General features: G+C 54.0%; 2 protein-coding genes across 6 annotated transcripts in view; one reads left to right on the top strand and one right to left on the bottom strand.

Moving 5' to 3' along the window:
* The window catches only part of flnba (filamin B a), a 31,276-nt gene extending 18,766 nt beyond the window's left edge, over positions 1-12,510 (top strand). The window contains exons 17-49 of one of the 2 annotated variants that reach the window (XM_040203021.2): positions 785-945; positions 1,027-1,117; positions 1,202-1,356; positions 1,429-1,546; positions 1,628-1,707; positions 1,824-2,009; positions 2,097-2,411; positions 2,508-2,625; positions 2,713-2,913; positions 3,042-3,215; positions 3,306-3,468; positions 3,585-3,745; positions 4,197-4,488; positions 4,675-4,828; positions 4,914-5,103; positions 5,184-5,431; positions 5,589-5,666; positions 6,111-6,213; positions 6,310-6,450; positions 6,581-6,709; positions 6,830-7,003; positions 7,077-7,235; positions 7,385-7,588; positions 7,675-7,827; positions 7,953-8,075; positions 8,869-9,135; positions 9,293-9,430; positions 9,521-9,636; positions 10,608-10,740; positions 10,820-10,996; positions 11,098-11,316; positions 11,416-11,613; positions 11,778-12,510. In XM_040203021.2, the coding sequence (XP_040058955.2) occupies positions 785-945; positions 1,027-1,117; positions 1,202-1,356; positions 1,429-1,546; positions 1,628-1,707; positions 1,824-2,009; positions 2,097-2,411; positions 2,508-2,625; positions 2,713-2,913; positions 3,042-3,215; positions 3,306-3,468; positions 3,585-3,745; positions 4,197-4,488; positions 4,675-4,828; positions 4,914-5,103; positions 5,184-5,431; positions 5,589-5,666; positions 6,111-6,213; positions 6,310-6,450; positions 6,581-6,709; positions 6,830-7,003; positions 7,077-7,235; positions 7,385-7,588; positions 7,675-7,827; positions 7,953-8,075; positions 8,869-9,135; positions 9,293-9,430; positions 9,521-9,636; positions 10,608-10,740; positions 10,820-10,996; positions 11,098-11,316; positions 11,416-11,613; positions 11,778-11,965 (5,507 nt within the window). In that variant the 3' untranslated portion in view covers positions 11,966-12,510. The remainder of the gene's footprint in view (positions 1-784; positions 946-1,026; positions 1,118-1,201; positions 1,357-1,428; positions 1,547-1,627; positions 1,708-1,823; positions 2,010-2,096; positions 2,412-2,507; positions 2,626-2,712; positions 2,914-3,041; positions 3,216-3,305; positions 3,469-3,584; positions 3,746-4,196; positions 4,489-4,674; positions 4,829-4,913; positions 5,104-5,183; positions 5,432-5,588; positions 5,667-6,110; positions 6,214-6,309; positions 6,451-6,580; positions 6,710-6,829; positions 7,004-7,076; positions 7,236-7,384; positions 7,589-7,674; positions 7,828-7,952; positions 8,076-8,868; positions 9,136-9,292; positions 9,431-9,520; positions 9,637-10,607; positions 10,741-10,819; positions 10,997-11,097; positions 11,317-11,415; positions 11,614-11,777) is intronic. The other variant, XM_040203022.2, reaches the window with a different exon arrangement.
* Positions 12,511-12,528: 18 nt separating this feature from the next.
* On the bottom strand, positions 12,529-18,042 carry tomm34 (translocase of outer mitochondrial membrane 34). Of its 4 annotated transcripts, none has more exons than XR_005714500.2 (9): positions 17,656-18,040; positions 16,321-16,463; positions 15,895-15,994; positions 15,480-15,632; positions 14,894-15,066; positions 14,519-14,666; positions 14,198-14,324; positions 13,550-13,875; positions 12,529-13,474 (listed from the first exon to the last, which is right to left on the bottom strand). XR_005714500.2 is itself a non-coding variant. In XM_040203048.2 (8 exons), exons 2-8 carry the CDS (start codon positions 16,448-16,450, stop codon positions 13,774-13,776), a joined length of 933 nt encoding a protein of 310 aa, XP_040058982.1. In that variant the 5' UTR covers positions 16,451-16,463; positions 17,656-18,042; the 3' UTR covers positions 12,529-13,773. The 4 variants fall into 4 exon arrangements, 2 of the variants coding, with proteins under 2 accessions (XP_040058982.1, XP_040058983.1); XR_013453284.1 differs by having other exon boundaries at positions 17,796-17,951; XM_040203048.2 differs by having other exon boundaries at positions 12,529-13,875; positions 17,656-18,042.
* Between the last annotated feature and the right edge of the window lie 227 nt (positions 18,043-18,269).

The following is an 18,269-nucleotide window of genomic DNA, read 5'->3' as shown; positions in this document are numbered from 1 at the left end:
GACCCTTTTTATATCTGGGAGGAATTCTGTCTTTCACTCGCACTCTCCTGCCCCTCTGGTGTGTGTGTGGAAATGATCTCAAGCCAGAAACATCCTGACAGGAAACCCATCACCGACCTTCCTGAGCAGAACGGACACACAATCACGTCCCATCGCCCACCTCTTCACGCCCAGATGATGCATCATAATTAACATGGCTGCTCTCCTCAAAGCAGTCGTTTCCTACACTCGGTTATTCAGCACGGCGACCAGATCACCAGCAGCGCTTACCGACTTCTACTCTAATTGTCACTGTGGGTTGATCCCCCACGAAAGGACCGGAGTATTCTATGAGGGGGGGGGGGGGAGGCTCCAGGTGGTTCTCAGTTTGCTGCTTCATTCCTCTCATACCTTGAATTCCTCGTGCAGTGATTGACGGCTCGGTTCTGCTGCAGGAAACGAGCTCATTGTGCGGCAGAGCTGGTCGCTGTTTACACTGGAGAGTCTGCAGCAGCTTAACATCCTGGGGGGCAAAAAGGGTCACGACGCCACTTTGTTAAAGTGAACCGGCAGCGGCGTGGTCTGGCCCCCCCTTGTGGCCGCCAAAGACAAAAGGCAGCTCATCGTGTGTGTGTGTGTGTGTGTGTGTGTGTGTGTGTGTGTGTGTGTGTGTGTGTGTGTGTGTGTGTGTGTGTGTGTGTGTGTGTGTGTGTGTGTGTGTGTGTGTGTGTGTGTGTGTGTGTGTGTGTGTGTGTGTGTGTGTGTGTGTGTGTGTGTGTGTGTGTGTGTGTGTGTGTGTGTCCAGGGGACGTCAGCGTGGGCATCAAGTGTGCCGCCAACATGGTCGGTGACCAAGAGGCCGACGTGGACTTTGACATCATCCCGAACGCCAACGACACCTTCACCGTCAAATACATGCCTCCTGCAGCGGGAAACCTCACCGTCAAAGTCCTGTTCACTGACAAGGTGCGCGCACACACACACACACACACCTCTGCACTGGTAGAACCTCCGGTGAACGTGGTTTGTCTGAATTTTCTCTCGCAGGAAGTTCCACAGAGTCCATTTAACATCAAAGTGGAACCTTCTCACGACGCATCGAAGGTCAAGGCCGAGGGTCCTGGAGTGGCTCGTACTGGTGAGACACACACACACACACACTCTTATCACACAAGGGAACCAATTCGCAATTTCTACGGAACAACGTTTCTCTCTCTCGCAGGTGTGGAGGCCGGTAAGCCGACTCATTTCACGGTGCTGACTAAGGGGGCCGGTAAAGCCCCGCTGGACGTTTCCTTCTCCTCCCCCGTCAGCGACTTCGACATCATCGACAACTACGACTACTCCCAGACGGTCAAGTACACACCCGTGCAACAGGTACGTCCAAACAGGGAAACGGCAGCACGCCGCAGTGCCGCGGGCGGGGCCGTTGACATGTCGTGTCTGCAGGGGGAGCAGAGCGTCACGGTGAAGTTCGGAGGAGATGCCATCTCAAAGAGCCCCTTCAAGGTCGGCGTCGCCGCCCCGCTGGATCTCAGCAAAGTCATTGTGGACGACCTGGAAGGACGTGAGGAACCGGCCCACCGTGACCGAGACTTCTACCACATTTTAAATCCAAGTTACAGAAACACAGCAATGTTTTTTTCAGGAGCCGAGGTCGATCAGGAGCAGCAGTTCGTGGTGGACACCAAAGGTGCAGGAGGTCAAGGCCGCCTGGAGGTGACAGTGGTGAGTGTTTGGCTCCGGGTCGTTTGACCTCGGGGTCACCGGTTGTTTCGGATCTTCTCCCCCCCCCCGAATAGAACCAGTAGAGTGACGCTTCATCCTGTGTGTTTTGTCTCCAGCTGAGTCCCAGCCAGCGGGCGCTGAAGGTCAAAACGGAGCCTGAGGCCTCGAGGGCGGGCGTCAGCCGGGTGCGCTACACGCCCACGGAGGAAGGGGTCCACGCAGTCAACGTGTCCTACGACGGGCACCCGGTCCCCGGGAGCCCCTTCCCCGTGGAGGCCCAGCTGCCCCCCGACCCCAGCAAGGTAATCTGAGCATCGCTGTTCCGTCTTAAAGGAAGTGAAAATAAAACCAGACCAGATCATATTTAACACCCGCCCCCTCCCCCCCAGGTGAAGGCGTTCGGTCCCGGTCTGAAGGGCGGTCTGGTGGGGAACCCCGCCGAGTTCACCATCGACACAAAGGGCGCCGGCACCGGCGGTCTGGGTCTGACGGTGGAGGGTCCGACCGAGGCCAAGATCGAGTGCTCCGACAACGGGGACGGGACCTGCTCCGTCTCCTACCTGCCCACCGAGCCCGGGGACTACCTGGTCAACATCCTGTTCGAGGAGGTGCACATCCCCGGCTCGCCGTTCAAAGCGGACGTCCAGATGCCCTTTGACCCCTCAAAGGTGGTGGCGTCCGGTTCTGGTCTGAAGAGGGCAAAGGTGAGCGTGAGGGGAGGGACGACGGGGGGGTGAAGAGGACGCCTCCTTGTGGATGCGATTTGTGTCTCTGATCCGCTCGGCTTGTGGCGTCCGCAGGTTGGCGAGACCAGCGTGGTGAACGTGGACTGTTCCCGCGCCGGACCGGGTCAACTCAGCCTGGAGGCGGTACCGGACTCCTCGCCCGCCAGTCCGACCGGCTCCGCCCCCGCTGCTGGTAAGCCACTCTCCCCTGCTGTAGTCCTTCATGCTACGCTACGCTAACTGTGATCTAAACGCGGGAAAACCGGACGTATTGTTGCAGGCGCCAAAGCGAAGACCGAGGTGGTGGACAACAAAGACGGGACGTACACGGTGACCTACGTCCCCCTGACCGCCGGCATGTACACCCTGCTGCTGAAGTACGGGGGCAAGGCCGTCCCCGGGTTCCCCACCAAGGTGGCGGTGGACCCCGCCGTAGACACCTCCAAGGTCAAAGTGTTCGGACCCGGAGTGGAAGGACAAGGTGCATTGTGGTCCATCTGAGTTCAGGCTGAAATCCGAAATACTAAAACATCAGTTTGTTTTTAAAAAGCACTTTGTAATTTGATGGAAATTACATTACTTTTATTAAACCTTCTCTTCCCCTCACAGATGTTTTCAGAGAAGCCACCACGTCGTTCACGGTGGACGCCCGTCCTCTGACCCGGCGGGGGGGAGACCACGTGAGGGCGGAGGTCAAGAACCCGTCCGGCGCGCTGACGGACTGTCAGATCACCGACAACGCCACCGGCATCTACAACGTCGACTACACTCCTTTCGAGAACGGTAAGCGACCGCCTGTAACCGCGCGCCTGTAACCGTCGCCGATGGCAACGCGCCCGGGTCGTGACCGTCTGTCCCGGTGTGGAATTTCAGGCGTCCACAGCGTCCAGGTCCTGTACGACGACACGCCGGTGCCTCAGAGCCCGTTCCGGGTGGCGGTGGCGGAGGGCTGTGACCCCAGCAGGGTGGTGGCGACCGGCCCCGGCCTCCAGCAGGCCCTGACCGAGCAGCCCAACCACTTCAACATCGTCACCAGGTAGCGCCGCCGGGGCTGCTTCGCGCGGCGTTCCGTCGCCGCGGTAACGAGGCTTCTCTCTCTCTCTGGAAACTTGATTTTTGGTTGTGTTGACACCCTCCCCCCCCGTCAACCAGGGGGGCCGGCATAGGCGGTCTGGGCATCACCGTGGAGGGTCCGTCTGAGTCGAAGATGTCCTGCAAAGACAACAAGGACGGCAGCTGCAGCGTGGAGTACGTCCCCCTCACGCCCGGCCCCTACGAGGTCAACATCACCTACGGCGGAGAGCACATCCCCGGTGAGACGCATGTTTGTGTGGATCAAAGCCGATGTATCGAGGCACAAATATTGCTCCAGTGGATCAAGTTGTTTTTACATTTGAACTGGACGGTGAGAAGAAGAATGTATAATGAGAATCTGGATCATGTCTGTCCCTTGTTGACTCCCGTAGAGGATTGAAAACATGTGCTCGGTGTTTAAAAGGTGCTGTTGGTTTTATTGGCCGATAAAAGAAGCGGACTGTTTAAGTTTAATGTTTTAAAGATGTGTTGCAAGTAAAAAAAGCGCCGCCGCAGCTCCGTTTAATGGAGTTTGCTCAGGAAAAAGCTCAGCGTGTGTCCTCGAGCTCGAGGCTTTTCTTTGACGTCTGTTGCTCAGGATGCAGAAACCACATCAAGGGCGGGACAATAAACTTTACACAGCAACCGCCAATCACTCAGGCTAATGGCTCCGCTTCCTGTTGCCCACAGGAAGTCCTTTCAAGGTCCCGGTGAAGGACGCGGTGGACTCCAGTAAGGTCAAGGTGTCCGGTCCCGGCGTGGGGTCCGGCGTCCGGGCCAATGTCCCACAATCCTTCACTGTGGACTGCAGGAAGGCCGGCGTCGCCCCGCTGGCCGTGGCTGTCGCCGCCCTCAAAGGCGCGGCAGAGCCGGTGGAGGTGACTGACAACGGGGACGGGACGCACCTGGTGTCCTACACGCCGTCCGCGGAGGGGCCGTATTCCGTGGCCGTCAAGTACGGCGAGGAGGACGTCCCCCGCAGGTACTGAGCAGCGCCGACCTGCAGGAGAAAGTTTCGTTTTTGTTGTAAACTATTTTCACACAGAAGGTGCCTCAAAGATCTCAACATCCGGTTCCCTTTGATGCATGCGGTGGTGGTGCTTGATGCCTTGCTCATGTGCTCGTCGGCACGCTGTCCTCAGTGACTCGACTCTCTCGCTCTCTTCAGTCCCTTCAAGTTTCGCGTTCTGCCGACGCACGACGCCAGCAAAGTGCGAGCCAGCGGCCCCGGCCTGACCACCGGCGTCCCCGCCAGCTTCCCCGTCGAGTTCCACATCGACGCCAAGGACGCCGGGCAGGGCCAACTGAGCGTGCTCATCACCGTTAGTAACACACACACACACACACACACATTATAACGCGCACAAATAGCAGGAACAAAAAACATCTGTCTTTCTTCCACATCAGGACCAGGACGGTAAACCCAGGCAGCCCGGTATCCACGATAACGGTGACGGAACGTACCGCGTCTCTTACGTCCCGGACCGCGCCGGCCGCTACACCATCGTCGTAAAGTACGGCGGCGACGACATCCCCGCCTCGCCGTACAGAGTCCGCGCCACGGCAACGGGAGACGCCAGCAAGTGCACCGTCACCGGTACGGAAAACCCCAACATGTGAATTAAAAAGAACCGCTGCAACAAGAAACCCAAATAAATGAATAAACCATCGCGGCAGGTCCCGGCGTGGGTCCCACCGTGACCATCGGCGAGGAGCTGGGCCTGGTGGTGAACGCCAAGGGCGCCGGGAAGGGGAAGGTGAGCTGCGTGGTGGTCCAGCCCGACGGCAGCGAGGTGGAGGCCGAGGTGCTGGAGAACGAGGACGGCACCTTCGACATCTTCTACACGGCGCCGGCGCCCGGCAACTACGTCATCTACGTCCGCTTCGGAGGGGAAAACGTTCCACGCAGTCCCTTCAAAGTCATGGTGAGGGGGGGGGCGGAGCCGTCGCATTTAATGACGCGTAGATCAATCGATTGAGCACAAGCGGCCGCTGCTGGTTTGATTCATTTAACGTTGTTGAACTAACGAGCAACAAACTTAAGGTGTGTGTGTGTGTTTTAACCCTCACTGTCGTCTTCAGGCTACTGATGAGGTACCAATAATTGAAGCGCAGACGTCTGGACAACAGGCCGCCCTCAAAGCTGGCTCCCAGCCCTGGGTACCCCTCCCCCTTCCTCCCCCTCCACACACACACACACACACACACACACACACACACACCCTCTTGCAGGTTGCTGCTGGTCTCTCTCGCTTTCCGTCTCCTGCTCGTCCTCAGTGTCGTCTTTCGTCTCAGCCAACGGGGGGAAACCTCCAACCCTTCTGCCTGCAGGGGGTGTCGCTATGGTTACGTGTGTTTTTCGGGGGTTTGTTGTGCTGGTTCCTCTTTCCCTCCCCCGGTCGATATCTTCCTCAGTGCACTCTTCATCGCTGCGGCTGCATCACAGTCGTCCTCCTCTGCTCCATCGCACTACACTTCCCAACATGCACCTCTTGTGAACGGGGGCTCGGGTGCAGCGGCAGCATGTTCCTGACGCAGGTGGCGGCGGACTGACGCGACGTTGTTGTCGGGTAGATTTGTCATCCCGCGTTTGTCGTCTCCCAGGTGACATCAGACGGCTTCCAGCCAATCGGCAGCGTCAACGGCAGCGGCTTCAGGCCCTTCGACATGGTGATTCCGTTCTCCTTCACCAAGGGAGAAATCACAGGTGAGGGAAGCCCGTCGAGGGGACGATGGGAAGTTCGGCGTCCGTCTTCACCCCGAAGGGACGGACTGCGTCTTTAACGCTGCGTCCCTCCCTCAGGTGAGGTGCTGATGCCTTCAGGTAAATCGGCCCAACCGGTGATCTCCGACAACCTGGACGGGACGGTCACCGTGCAGTACTCGCCCACCGAGGCCGGCCTGCACGAGATGCACATCAAATACAACGGGACGCACATCCCAGGTGTGCGCGCACACACACACACACACACACACACACGCACGATGGGGCTTAGTTAAAGGTCACAACTGTAAGCTGCAGATACCTTTTACCTGTGATGATGTAACCATGATTATGTGTGTGTGTGTGGCAGAGTCTCCCCTTCAGTTCTACGTGAACCACGCCAGCAGTCCCAACGTCACGGCCTACGGCCCCGGACTGAGCTACGGCGTCGCCAACAGGGCCGCCACCTTCACCGTCTTCACGGAGGACGCCTCCGAAGGTGCCGGCGCGAGCGCCTTCATCTTGACTGATTGTCGCCGTACAAAAGCTGCTCTTATTCCCGGCGCTCCCTCTGCACTCCATGCGCTTTGATAACAAGTGGCCTCTGTGTCCCTCCCAGGGGGTCTGGACTTGGCCATCGAGGGCCCGTCCAAAGCAGACATCAACTGCGTGGACAACAAGGACGGGACGTGCAGCGTGAGCTACATGCCCACCCTCCCCGGGGACTACAACATTCTGGTCAAATACAACGACAAGCACATCGCCGGCAGCCCGTTCAGCGCCAGGATCATCGGTCAGTGTCCCGTCCCCCCACGTCCCGTGTCCCTGCGGAGCCTCGAGGTCTTGACATGTTGAAATGCTTTCAGAGGACAACCAGCGGCGCTCCCAGGTCAAACTGGGCTCGGCGGCGGACTTCTCTCTGGACATCAGCGAGACGGACCTGAGCGTGCTGACGGCGAGCATCGTGTCGCCGTCCGGCCGCGACGAGCCCTGCCTGCTGAAGAGGATGGCCAACAACCACATCGGTAACGTCCCTCGTCCCCCTGCTTCCATTCCTCTTTAATGTCCTCCTTCCCTCCATTTTCCTCTTGTCGTCCTCGTTTCTTTCTTTCCTTTAGTCTCCCTCCACCTTCTGTTTCCTGTCTCTCCCTGATGAAATCATCTCCCCCTCCAGGTATCTCCTTCATCCCCCGCGAGGTGGGCGAGCACCGGGTCAGCATCCTGAAGAACGGCCGCCACGTGGCCAACAGTCCGATCACCATCATGGTCGTCCAGTCGGAGATCGGCGACGCCAGCCAGGTGAAGGTTGGCGGCGACGGCCTCGTCCGGGGGACCACCTTCAGCAACTCCAGCTTCGTGGTGGACACGCGGGACGCCGGTGAGCGAGAAGCGCCCCGCGCACCCAGATGTTCTCGCCGGAGACGGATGCGGTGAAACGGAACCTCTCCCTTCGTTTGGCTGCAGGTTACGGCGGCCTGGCGCTGTCCATCGAAGGTCCCAGCAAGGTGGACATCCAGACGGAGGACGTCGAGGACGGGACGTGTCGAGTCACCTACTGTCCCACCGAGCCGGGGAACTACATCGTCTCCATCCGCTTCGCAGAGGAACACGTCCCAGGTCCGAAAACCATCGCGTTTATCGGTCAAAAGAACTTTTCTTCTCAAGCGGCAGATGTTTCAACGCCGCATAAAATTAGAGGTTCTGGAGTAGATTTTAAACTAGCGGCATGTTGTCGCCAACAGGAAGTCCGTTCACAGTGCGGGTGACGGGGGAGGGTCGTATCCGGGAGAGCGTGACCCGACGGCAGAAGGCGGCGTCCGTTTCCAGCGTGGGGAGTGTGTGTGACCTCAGTCTGAAGATACCAGGTACAGTGTGTACTCACTCACACACACACACACACACACACTCTGACCTCGTTAATCCTCAGGCTCGTGATTGGAGGCTTCGGTCTCGTCCGTCTCAGCGGGTCAAAGTGGGCGGGTCACAGCCCACCGCCGTCCCGTCCTCGTCTCCTGTGGACATTTCTGTGTCGTCCTGTAATCTGTCAGCTTTGTCTTTTCTTGATCTTCCCTCATTCTGAACCTTGATGTCTTTCCTTCGTCTGTCTTTTCGTTCTCTTTTGTCCTAATCCTTCTTCTCTTTGCTCGTCTCCCACTTTTCCTCCTCAGCTTCTCCTTCTCTCCTCCTCTGCCCTTCCATCCCTCTCTCCTCCTCCTCCTCTCCTTGCCTCCTTCCCTCCCTCTGCTCCCTCCAGGGAGCTGGTTCCTCCTCGTCTTGTCTCGGCAGCTCCTCTCTCGCGCCTCCTTCCGCTCCTGCTGCTCCCTGCGGTGGTCGGGTCGACCCGTCGGTCGGCGGCTTTGTTCCGCTGCGGTCGCCGGAGATCGGAGCCTCTCCCCCGGGCGCGTGCGCCTCGTCTCCGGCCTCTCCGGCGTGGTACTGGCGGGGGGGTCGAGGGCAGCGAGGGGCGTTTGGGTGGTTGAGGCCCAGGTGGAGGGTGCGTTGTAGCGTTGGGGGGGAAAACGCAATCGCACAAAGTTTGCAACACAAGCTTTATTATTAATTTATATAATATTAAAGTTGCAGCTGCTTCTGATCCCCTCCCCCCCCATTTATTGCACAAACCCACAGGTGTTAAAACTCTCAGGCTTTTCTCTGCAGCGATCGACATGCAGGAGGTCACCGCCGAGGTCACTTCCCCCTCCGGCGCCCGTCAGCCTGCCGAGCTGGTCGCCGCGGGCAACGACACCTACTGCGTGCGCTTCGTGCCCACGGAGATGGGCGTGCACAGCGTGAGCGTGAGGTACAGGGGCGCGCACGTGCCGGGCAGCCCCTTCCAGTTCACCGTGGGGCCCCTGGGCGAGGGCGGCGCCGCCAAGGTGACCGCGGGGGGTCCGGGACTGGAGGGAGCACAGGCAGGAGAGCCAGGTACGCACACGCGCAGACACACACAGAGTTGTGCGTTCATAAGCTTCTTAAGGAAAAAGCTCATTGCTCTGCTGTAATATCGCCATCGCCTCATGGAGGAGACGGCGCTCTGCGCGTTGTGCGTTTGGGTTTTTCTTCAGTGTCTCTCTCTCTGCAGCCGAGTTCAGCATCTGGACGAGGGAGGCCGGCGCCGGCGGTCTGTCCATCGCCGTGGAGGGGCCGAGCCGGGCGGAGATCTCCTTCGACGACCGCAAGGACGGCTCCTGCGGCGTCTCTTACGTCGCTCAGGACCCCGGTACGTGACACACACACACACACACACACACCTGATGGGGCTGTGCCTCTGAGTGACGTTGCCCCCCCCCCTCCCTCCCTCCCCCTCCAGGTGATTATGAGATTTCGGTGAAGTTCAACGAGCAGCACATCCCCGACAGCCCCTACCTGGTTCCCGTCGTCGCTCCGGCCAACGACGCCCGCCGCCTGACTGTTACCGGCCTTCAGGTGAGGCACGAGGAGACACCTCCACACCCGGCAGGGCCCTGCCTTGCTCAAGGGCGGTGGGGCGCAGTTGCATAAACGTGGGGCCGAGGTGGATGATCGGGGTGCGATGGTTCGACTGGTTCGGGTTGAAGTTCCATGACTGTTTCTAGCAGTTGATCAGTGAGCTGCAGCGCGACTCAGCGAGTCCGTTCTTGGAACGAAGCGTCGCCCTAAAAAACAGACGTCGTCAGTCGAACCTTCGCATTCACAAATATTTCTTTTATGCAACTGGCCTCACGGTTTTGACCCCAGCCAGGCAAACAGTCAGCGGCTCGACCAGATAAACGACCCGTCCTTCATGTCATGAAGAGTAAGAAATAGCTGCAACTGAAATTGATTTTTAGTTAAGAATCATGTTGTTCTGAACCTAAATCGAACTCTGTATATCTTTAAAAAACCTGCAGGATATTGGATGAACACACAAGGTTGTTTTCATAGACTGATATCAAAGGAAACTTATTATAAAAGCACCAATAACATGACTTTTTTTTGCCTGGCTCTGGTCGTCCGTCCGGTGTGGAACCTCTGGTGTTTCTCTTGTGTTTCATTTAAAGGCGTTTTAACAGCTTTATCAACGTTGTGGTCAGCTTCCGGGTTGCCTGGTTACAGCAGACTGAGGCGTGAGTGTGAGTGAGTGTGAGTGAGTGTGAGTGAGTGTGAGTGAGTGTGAGTGAGTGTGAGTGAGTGTGAGTGTGTGTGTGTGTGTGTGTGTGTGTGTGTGTGTGTGTGTGTGTGTGTGTGTGTGTGTGTGTGTGTGTGTGTGTGTGTGTGTGTGTGTGTGTGTGTGTGTGTGTGTGTGTGTGTGTGTGTGTGTCCCTCCGTCTGCTGGAGCTGCATACCTGGAGCTCAGGTGAGCGCAGGAGGAACCTCTGCTTCCTTCACTCGTCTGCTTACAAGTGTGACTGTTGTGTGTTTGTGTGCGGCCGCGCTAGGAGTCTGGTCTGAAGGCAAACCACCCAGCATCCTTTGCGGTGCGTCTGAACGGCGCGCAGGGCAAGCTGGAGGCCAAAGTCCACAGCCCCTCCGGAGCCCTGGAGGAGTGTGTCGTCACGGAGCTGGAACAAGGTGCGTGCGTGTACCCGCCCACCCCCCCCGTCGTGGTGGTTACTTTGGGTAACCAGATCCTCCTTCCTTGTTCTCCCAGACAAGTACGCCATCCGGTTCATCCCCAGGGAGAACGGCGTCCACACCATCGACGTGAAGTTCAACCGCTCTCACATCCCGGGAAGTCCTTTCCAGGTCCGAGTCGGAGAGCCGGGACAGACCGGAGAGCCCGGTCTGGTCTCTGCGTACGGCGCCGGGCTGGAGAGGGGCACGACAGGTGCGCTACCTGTCCGTCAAAATTAAGACCATTCCTAGTCGAGGCCAAATGACGGATCGAAGAGATTAAAAATGTTTTTATTTTTATTTTGAATCTCACAGGTAGCCAGTCCGAGTTCACCATCAACAACACCAAGGCGGGCCCCGGGGCCTTGGCCGTGACCATCGAGGGCCCGTCCAAGGTGAAGATGGACTGCAGGGAGGTTCCGGAGGGCTACAAGGTGCAGTACACCCCCATGGCGCCCGGGAACTACCTGATCAGCATCAAATACGGGGGGCCGAATCACATCGGCGGCAGTCCCTTCAAGGCCAAAGTCACAGGTGAGAGGAGGCGGGCCTTAACGTGAGGGATGGAGGTATGAAATGCGTCTGAACATCTAATCAAATGGTTGTATCGGCTCTTCTTTTTCCGTCTCTCAGGCTCTCGACTGGTGAGCGTTACGAACGGCAGCGAGACGTCGACCCTGACGTTGGATCCGGCGGCGAGGGCGTCCAGCCAGAGCGCCGCGCCCTGGGCGAGCGACTCGGACGCCAGCAAGGTGTCGAGCCGGGGCCCCGGCCTCAGCAAGGCCTTCGTGGGCCAGAGGAGCAACTTCTCGATAGACTGCAGCAAGGCCGGTAAGGAAGACGCCGCCCACCACATGATCTGAGTCTGAGAAAATGACTCTACTTCTCTTGATTTATTTAAAAACCAAAGAACCCAAGCGATGCGTTCACCTTGAATGTCCCAGTCCTTTTTTTTTTTTGAAACCCTTCTAACGACGCTGGCGTTCCCTCCCCAGGGAAGAACATGCTGCTGGTGGGCGTGCTGGGCCCCCAGACCCCCTGCGAGGAGGTCCTGGTCAAGCACCTGGGCAACCTGCAGTACAACGTCAGCTACATGCTGAAGGAGCGGGGCAACTACATCCTGGTGGTGAAGTGGGGCGAGGAGCACATCCCGGGCTCCCCCTTCCAGGTCAGCGTGCCGTGAGGCGCCGAGAAACACGTGGGAACCCATGAGCTGCACTCTTGATAAAGTTGTGTGTACATTTTTGCTTTGAAACGTCTCAATCTGCCAAACTCCCCCCTCAAGAAAATCTACAAATTAAAGTGAAACGCATCAGATGGAGACGGTTTCTGTTCGTGGGTCATTTTCTCTGCAGGGAATCAGGAGGCCAAACGATCAATGGAAACGTTTCTCACACTTGATTAATCTTAGTCGTTGGAAGTCTTTGGCTCTACACACATCTCTACTAAATGAGGCTCAGGCCCCTTTTACTACTGCAGAGGACCAACCTGCAACGCTCTCATGACTACTGATATCCCAGAATCCTTTGGGTGAATGTCGCCGCCACTAATCGGTGACAGTTAGCTGCTGGAAAATAAAGTGTCTTAACATCTCATTGGAATGTTTAAATGCTAATCGTTATTACTTTTGATACTTAAGGGGTCACTTGTCAATGTCTTAGGCTGTGTTTTAATGACATTAAACCATGAGATGATGTACATTTGGTAATTAAAATCAACTGGAATTAAGGACATTTGTCTTCTGGATTTCTTTTTATGACTGATCTTTATTGTTTAACACTTTTCTTGACATGTGACAAATCCAGTTCTTAGTTTGTTTTTATTTGCAGTTCAAACAGGGTGACTGAAACGAAATAAAGTTACAAACAGCAGGATGGTGAGAAAAAGACATTTGCATTTGGGGAGCGAGCGACAGGCACTTTGGGCAAGATAGAGATTGCCAAGCTACAGCAGGATCACCAATGAGTCGACGTCAGGATTCTGTCATTCAAAAAGAAACTGATGCACAGACCCTAAAGGTCAAACAATTGAAGCGATACAGATGTAAAGGTAAGAATGTTTGGTGCCCCTCAGGCTCTGAACGCAGAGCTTTAAAAACTGACGCGTTCACGAGAATCAACTGCCTGGAACTTGTTTGACATTGTGACCCAGTTCTTGATAATCACCCCAATATCTAAGGTTCAGCGGCCAAAAACAACAGATGTAGACCAGGAGGATCACACGCGCCTTTAAACACAATAGTGAACAGATAGCGCATATCGCCATGCTGAGAAACAACCGAAAGCCTCAGAGGACCAAACGGTGGAGAACAAGTTAAAAATGGTCATTTACTTGTAGGGATTTATGATCAGGCTTCAATATACACTTAATTCTAAACGGAAGATGAACTGCTAATGTGGAACAGGGTGCCCAATGGGGCAGTTTTGCCATCTAGTTGTATTCATGTTCCTCACCCAGATATAATGAAAGAGCACAGTGGATTGTTGTATTTATTCATATCACAACTACATTATTTCTTCTGGTTCATGGAGGCCTGATGTCAGAATACGACGCGGCGTTGGTCTAAGAAGTTTGTGGTCCATCCATCGACGGTGAGATGTGGGGAAAGTGGGCGGAGCTCCGCGTTTAGGCGTCCAGCAGCGGCTCCGTGCGATGGCTCGACATCGGGTAGAGGTTTATTCTCCGTTTAGAACTGGGATGCATGGCAATAACCTCAGCCGTTGCATAAATAACCATAAATTTAGTGACACTAAAAGCGGTAGAATACCTTCATCGAGGCTTCTTCCTGAATCCCCATCGGGCGGAGCAGAGTTTTCCAGAAGCGGCTCGCTGCCGAGCTGGCGTTTGTTCCGGTGAGTCAGCGGATCAAACGCACGTTCGGCCTGAACGAGGCTTTTGGGAAACGCAGGCCGAAGGCGGCCGGATCGTGTCACTGCTCGGCTGCCCCCCCCCCGTAGGCCGCGCAGTGACAGATCCTTACCGCCCGAGTCATCACTTCTGGTTGCGTGCGTCCTGCAGCATCTTCAGGGCGGCCACGTTCTTTGGTTCGACCCTGAGAAGGACGCTCAGGTCGTCCTCGCAGCCTTTGATGTCCTGCAGGGAGACGAGAGTTACAGGCCGAACAGTAGCGTCGCTCTTTAGAGATTCTCCTCTCTGAAGGGGAAAGTTTCATTTCAAAACAAGCTAAATCATTCATCTGAAGGAGAATGAGTCCTTCAAACACTGAGGCAGCTGGGAAAGGGCCGCTACTCTCTGTGGTGACTTGTGCTTACTCAGCGAGCCACGTCCCTTTTCTATTTTTAAATCAGACACAAAACCTCCAAAACAACAATCGGCCCCAACGGGCTGAGCGTGTCCTCTCTGCGTGAATGACTCCCCCTCCTCCCCCAGCGTAGGAACCAGGAGGAGGTCTCACCTTGAGCTCCAGGTGAGCCTGAGCCCTCCTGTAGAGAGCCTTGATGTTGCTGCTGTCGATGAGCAGAGCCTCGTCACAGTCCCGGACGGCGTCCCGGTACTGCTTCACCGACAGGTAACACAGCGCCCTGACGACGAGCAAATAAACAAAGTTCTCTCATGAGCGGAAAACGACACAAAATAGGACGCATTCTAAATGTTGACTTTCATAAAAGAACTGTTGGTTATTATTAATTCATTGTGTTAAAAAGGTTTGTTTAAAATCTTCAGTTGGTTCCTATTTTAAAGTGGGTCACTGAAGGGGAGGAGAGCTGTGACCCACCGGTTGGTGTAGGTCGTGAGCTCGGTGGGGTTGAGTTTGATGCTCTGGCTGTACTTCTCTATGGCCTTCTTGTGCTCTCCTTTCTTCACCAGAACGTTGCCTTCTTCCTTCAGAGTTTGTGCTTTCTTTGCGTCTTTGTCACTGGGAACTGATGGGAGGAAGGAACCAGAAATTATGATGAATTAACAATTTCAGTACTGTATAAAATTTTCCACATAATGAAAGCTCCACATTAACAGCGGCTGAAGACATGTTTTGATATGAGACGTTCTTTTTAAATATCGTCTAAACACATTTGCCTTTTCAGCCGAATAGGAATACCTGGTTCTTTTAGTAATAATCCTGATTACAGGAATAGAAAACCAACGTTCTCACCAGGTTTGTTGGTTTGTCTGGTGCCGTTCTGCTTGGGTGTCGGGTTGGGCTGCGCAGCGTTCGCTGTACTCTTCTGGGACAGTTTCTCTCTGTCGGACAGAGAAACGGTGGGGATGGGGGGCAGCTTCTCTCTCCATGACGGGCCGTCTGCCTCTGTGAGCGCCTTCGTCATCCTGAGACGAGATAAAGACCCGGTGAGCAGAAAGCGCTTCTGAAAAACGCCGCCTTTCGTCCTCCAAATAGAACAAAAGATTCCCGGAAAAATAAATCTCTCCGTTGGGCTTCCAGATCTTGAAATAGATCTGATCATCGTGTAACGTAAATAGTTTAAACCCCAACCAGCCCAACACCTGCTGCCGCCCGTACGTGTCCCTTTCCCCTGTGGTGACCACACCGGATAGTGCAAATGACTCAGTTCTTCGCTCCGCCGTGCATTCTAACAACACTGTGACAGTACACAGGTGAATTAAGAAAGGTATGATACAAATGATCCAATCTCTGATTGGTATTTTAAAAACACTCGTTGCAGTGGACCGATATGAACATCTGAATATGAGCCGCTCGGCCGATCTACGACACCAGGTACCTGTTGGTGCCGTCGCTAGCAGCGGCTATGCTGCAGTCGACCTGCAGAGCAGTCTTGTAGTCCACGTAAGCGAGCCTGTAGCGCTCCAGAGCTTCGTAGGCAGCAGCTCGGCGCAGCAGCGACTTCACGTTGAACGGGAACAAATCCAGAGAACTGAGAGGAAACAGACAGGAGAATGAGCTCAAAGAGTCACAGCAGAGACCAGCGATGACAAAAAGATCGCTAGCATGACAGTAAACGTTTCATAAATGATTATCACTTGATGAGATATGGAGAAATGTGTGAGAACGTGTCGAGAACAGAAACGTCCAAAGATGAAAACATTACAGATGGTACAGCTGATATGAAAACACTAAGACACCAGCACAGAATCACATGAAAAACAAAAAGGGAGACACGCCAATAGAACACTTACGTATTGCAGTCTTTCACACATTCGCCACAGTTGCCCTCCTTCAGGTAGCTGGCTGCACGGTTGGAGTACAAAATGCCCAAATCCTCTGGGTTCTTTTTATCTGAGAAGAGAAATAAGGCCGTTGTAGAAGAGCGTTCAGCACAAGTGGTCAAACCACCTCAATCAAGCTGGAGGTGAAACTTATCAAGACTTTTGTCAAAGCAACCAGACTACTTAAAAAAGAAAGCAAGGATCAGTAAGTTTCCCTTTCACAGAACGATTATAGCACATTGTATTCTAACATCGTCAGTTGAAATGCATTTGTAAATCAAATGACCTTTGCCATTGATGGCGTTGTTAATTTAACTTGGCCTCCTTATTGTAAAGAAAAGATAATTGTGACTATACTCAATATGTATCGACAGACGATATCCGAGCAGCACTTACTGGACTTCTCCAGCTCTTTGATTGCCTGGCTGTAAAGATTGGTGGCCTCTCCATACTGGCCCGTCTTGAAACATTCATTTCCAGCTTGTTTCAACTCCGTCCAGGACTTGGTCCTCTGTTTCTGAGGCATCTCTTCTTCTTTACTGAAAGATAGAACAGTGATTACCAAATAGATCCAAACATTTACCCAAGGAACCTGCGACCATTGAGACGTTGTACATTTGTAATTATTGTTTAAAACGCGTCATATACATATTTGTAGAACGACGTGTAGAGATTCGTTCGGGCTGCTGGTGCGATGAAGGAGATTGTCGTCGATCAAAGATTAAATTTTAAACGTTAAATTCTTAATTTGAGTTTGATATCCTCGCTTCGCTTTTATACACAGAACTAATCTGTGTGGGAATAAATGATTTATGCACAGCATCAGTTTTTCGTCTCTTGTATCTCCTGGGTGGCAACTCCAAATCCAATGGATGTTCACTATATATTAATATATCATTGGTCAGATCTCAACACACTGGATGGACCTGCTTGAAGAGGTGAGGTAACATGAACGGGCCCCTGGTTCTCACAGCTTCAGCCGTGAGGATAAAAAGCAATGTTCTCTCCAGGACCTCCAGGATCTCCCCACAGAGGCCGAGCTGCTCACCGAACTGGTCCTCAGCGTGAGAACGGGACGATGACCAAAACCTGAGTGGCACCTAATAATAGTGTCTCTAGCTGACGGTTCGGTTTCAACGAGTTGTTCATTTCAACTGTAATGTGCTTTTTAAGCCTTTAGTTGGAGCTAATTTCTATATTGTATTGCGTTGGCGAAAAGAACACCGAACATCTCGCAACGTCGCACAGCTCTCTGACGCAGTTCCAACTAAACTGAAATCACGGCCGCAGAGTTTTAGGGTTTAACGCCACACAATAAAAATATACTTGGCTCGCAATTGCAAATCATGCTCAAAATGTAAGTAACCAGACCGGTCTTGGCCCAGTTTACCTACAGAGCGCACCGGCTAGCCGGCTAATGAAAAACACAAAATACATGTTAGCTAACAGACTAACGTTAGTATATTTTCGTAGCTTGATGGCGTCCATTAACTGATCAGTTACCCATTAACCTAAAGTGTTTCCTTTCAGACGAGACGTTATGTTCGACGTTTCTTTCTTTCGGTTTCAATTGTCGCCACAGTAGCTCGCTAGCCAAAACACGCTAACTCGATTGGAGTTTTCCAGGTCGGCTAACTTAGCAAGCTAAGCATTCTTCAACCGCTAGCGAGCTAGCTAGCTGGCTAGCTAGCCGTTAGCCTCTACGTAAGGAAGCGCTCGCACACTTCTTACCGGCGGCCGGTATCCGAGAGAAAGCGACACACGCGGTTGGGGAAGTCCTCCTCTTCTTCACAGCTCGGTCGAAACGGCTACCGGAAACGTTACCTGATATTAACCGCACTCGTCGTTATTACGGACATTACTCTGCGTACTTGTTTTAACGTGGACTTCGAGGCGCCGCTCGGGTGTTTCTGCGCGGTGGGGGAGGAAGTCGCCGGTTAGCTGTGACTAGCTAGCACTTCTCCGTCGGTTAACGTCGTTAGCTCTTCAGGACGGAACTGTATCAGTTTTGCTTCGCCGCGTTGCGTTCAGGTCCTGTTGAAAATTGTAGGACGTTGAACAATTTCACCGAGGCCCTCTGGTGGCCGCGTTGGCTATGACTCTACCGAGCGAGTCAGTGGTGTTGAAGATGTTTTAAGGGCCCAAAAAAAGGTTATTTCTAATCCTTTTTTAGAGCAAGTGCTAGATTTACAAATGAAATACTTGAGCGTCATGGCTGCGCTCAGGGTGTGGAAAAAACTTGTACAGAGTCCATGGTCTTTTTAATTGAATCAGGAATCAGGAATCGGGAAACATTTATTAGCCAAAATATGTCAAACATACAAGGAATTTGTCTTGGCGGTTAG

Source organism: Gasterosteus aculeatus, chromosome 17 (genome assembly GCF_964276395.1).
Source record: "Gasterosteus aculeatus chromosome 17, fGasAcu3.hap1.1, whole genome shotgun sequence".
NCBI classification, from domain to species: Eukaryota; Metazoa; Chordata; class Actinopteri; order Perciformes; family Gasterosteidae; genus Gasterosteus; species Gasterosteus aculeatus.
The sequence above is the reverse complement of the archived record's forward strand: the minus strand, read 5'-3'. Positions and strand labels throughout refer to the sequence as shown.

What these genes read in the sequence shown, in the direction of transcription:
- tomm34 (XM_040203048.2), bottom strand. Translation starts at nt 16,450, where the DNA reads ATGCCTCAGAAACAGAGGACCAAGTCCTGGACGGAGTTGAAACAAGCT. An exon ending in TGTGTGAAAGACTGCAATAC is followed by an intron (nt 15,633 to 15,894) that starts GTAAGTGTTCTA and finishes GTTTCCTCTCAG; the next exon opens with TTCTCTGGATTTGTTCCCGT. An exon ending in GCTAGCGACGGCACCAACAG is followed by an intron (nt 15,067 to 15,479) that starts GTACCTGGTGTC and finishes ATCTCGTCTCAG; the next exon opens with GATGACGAAGGCGCTCACAG.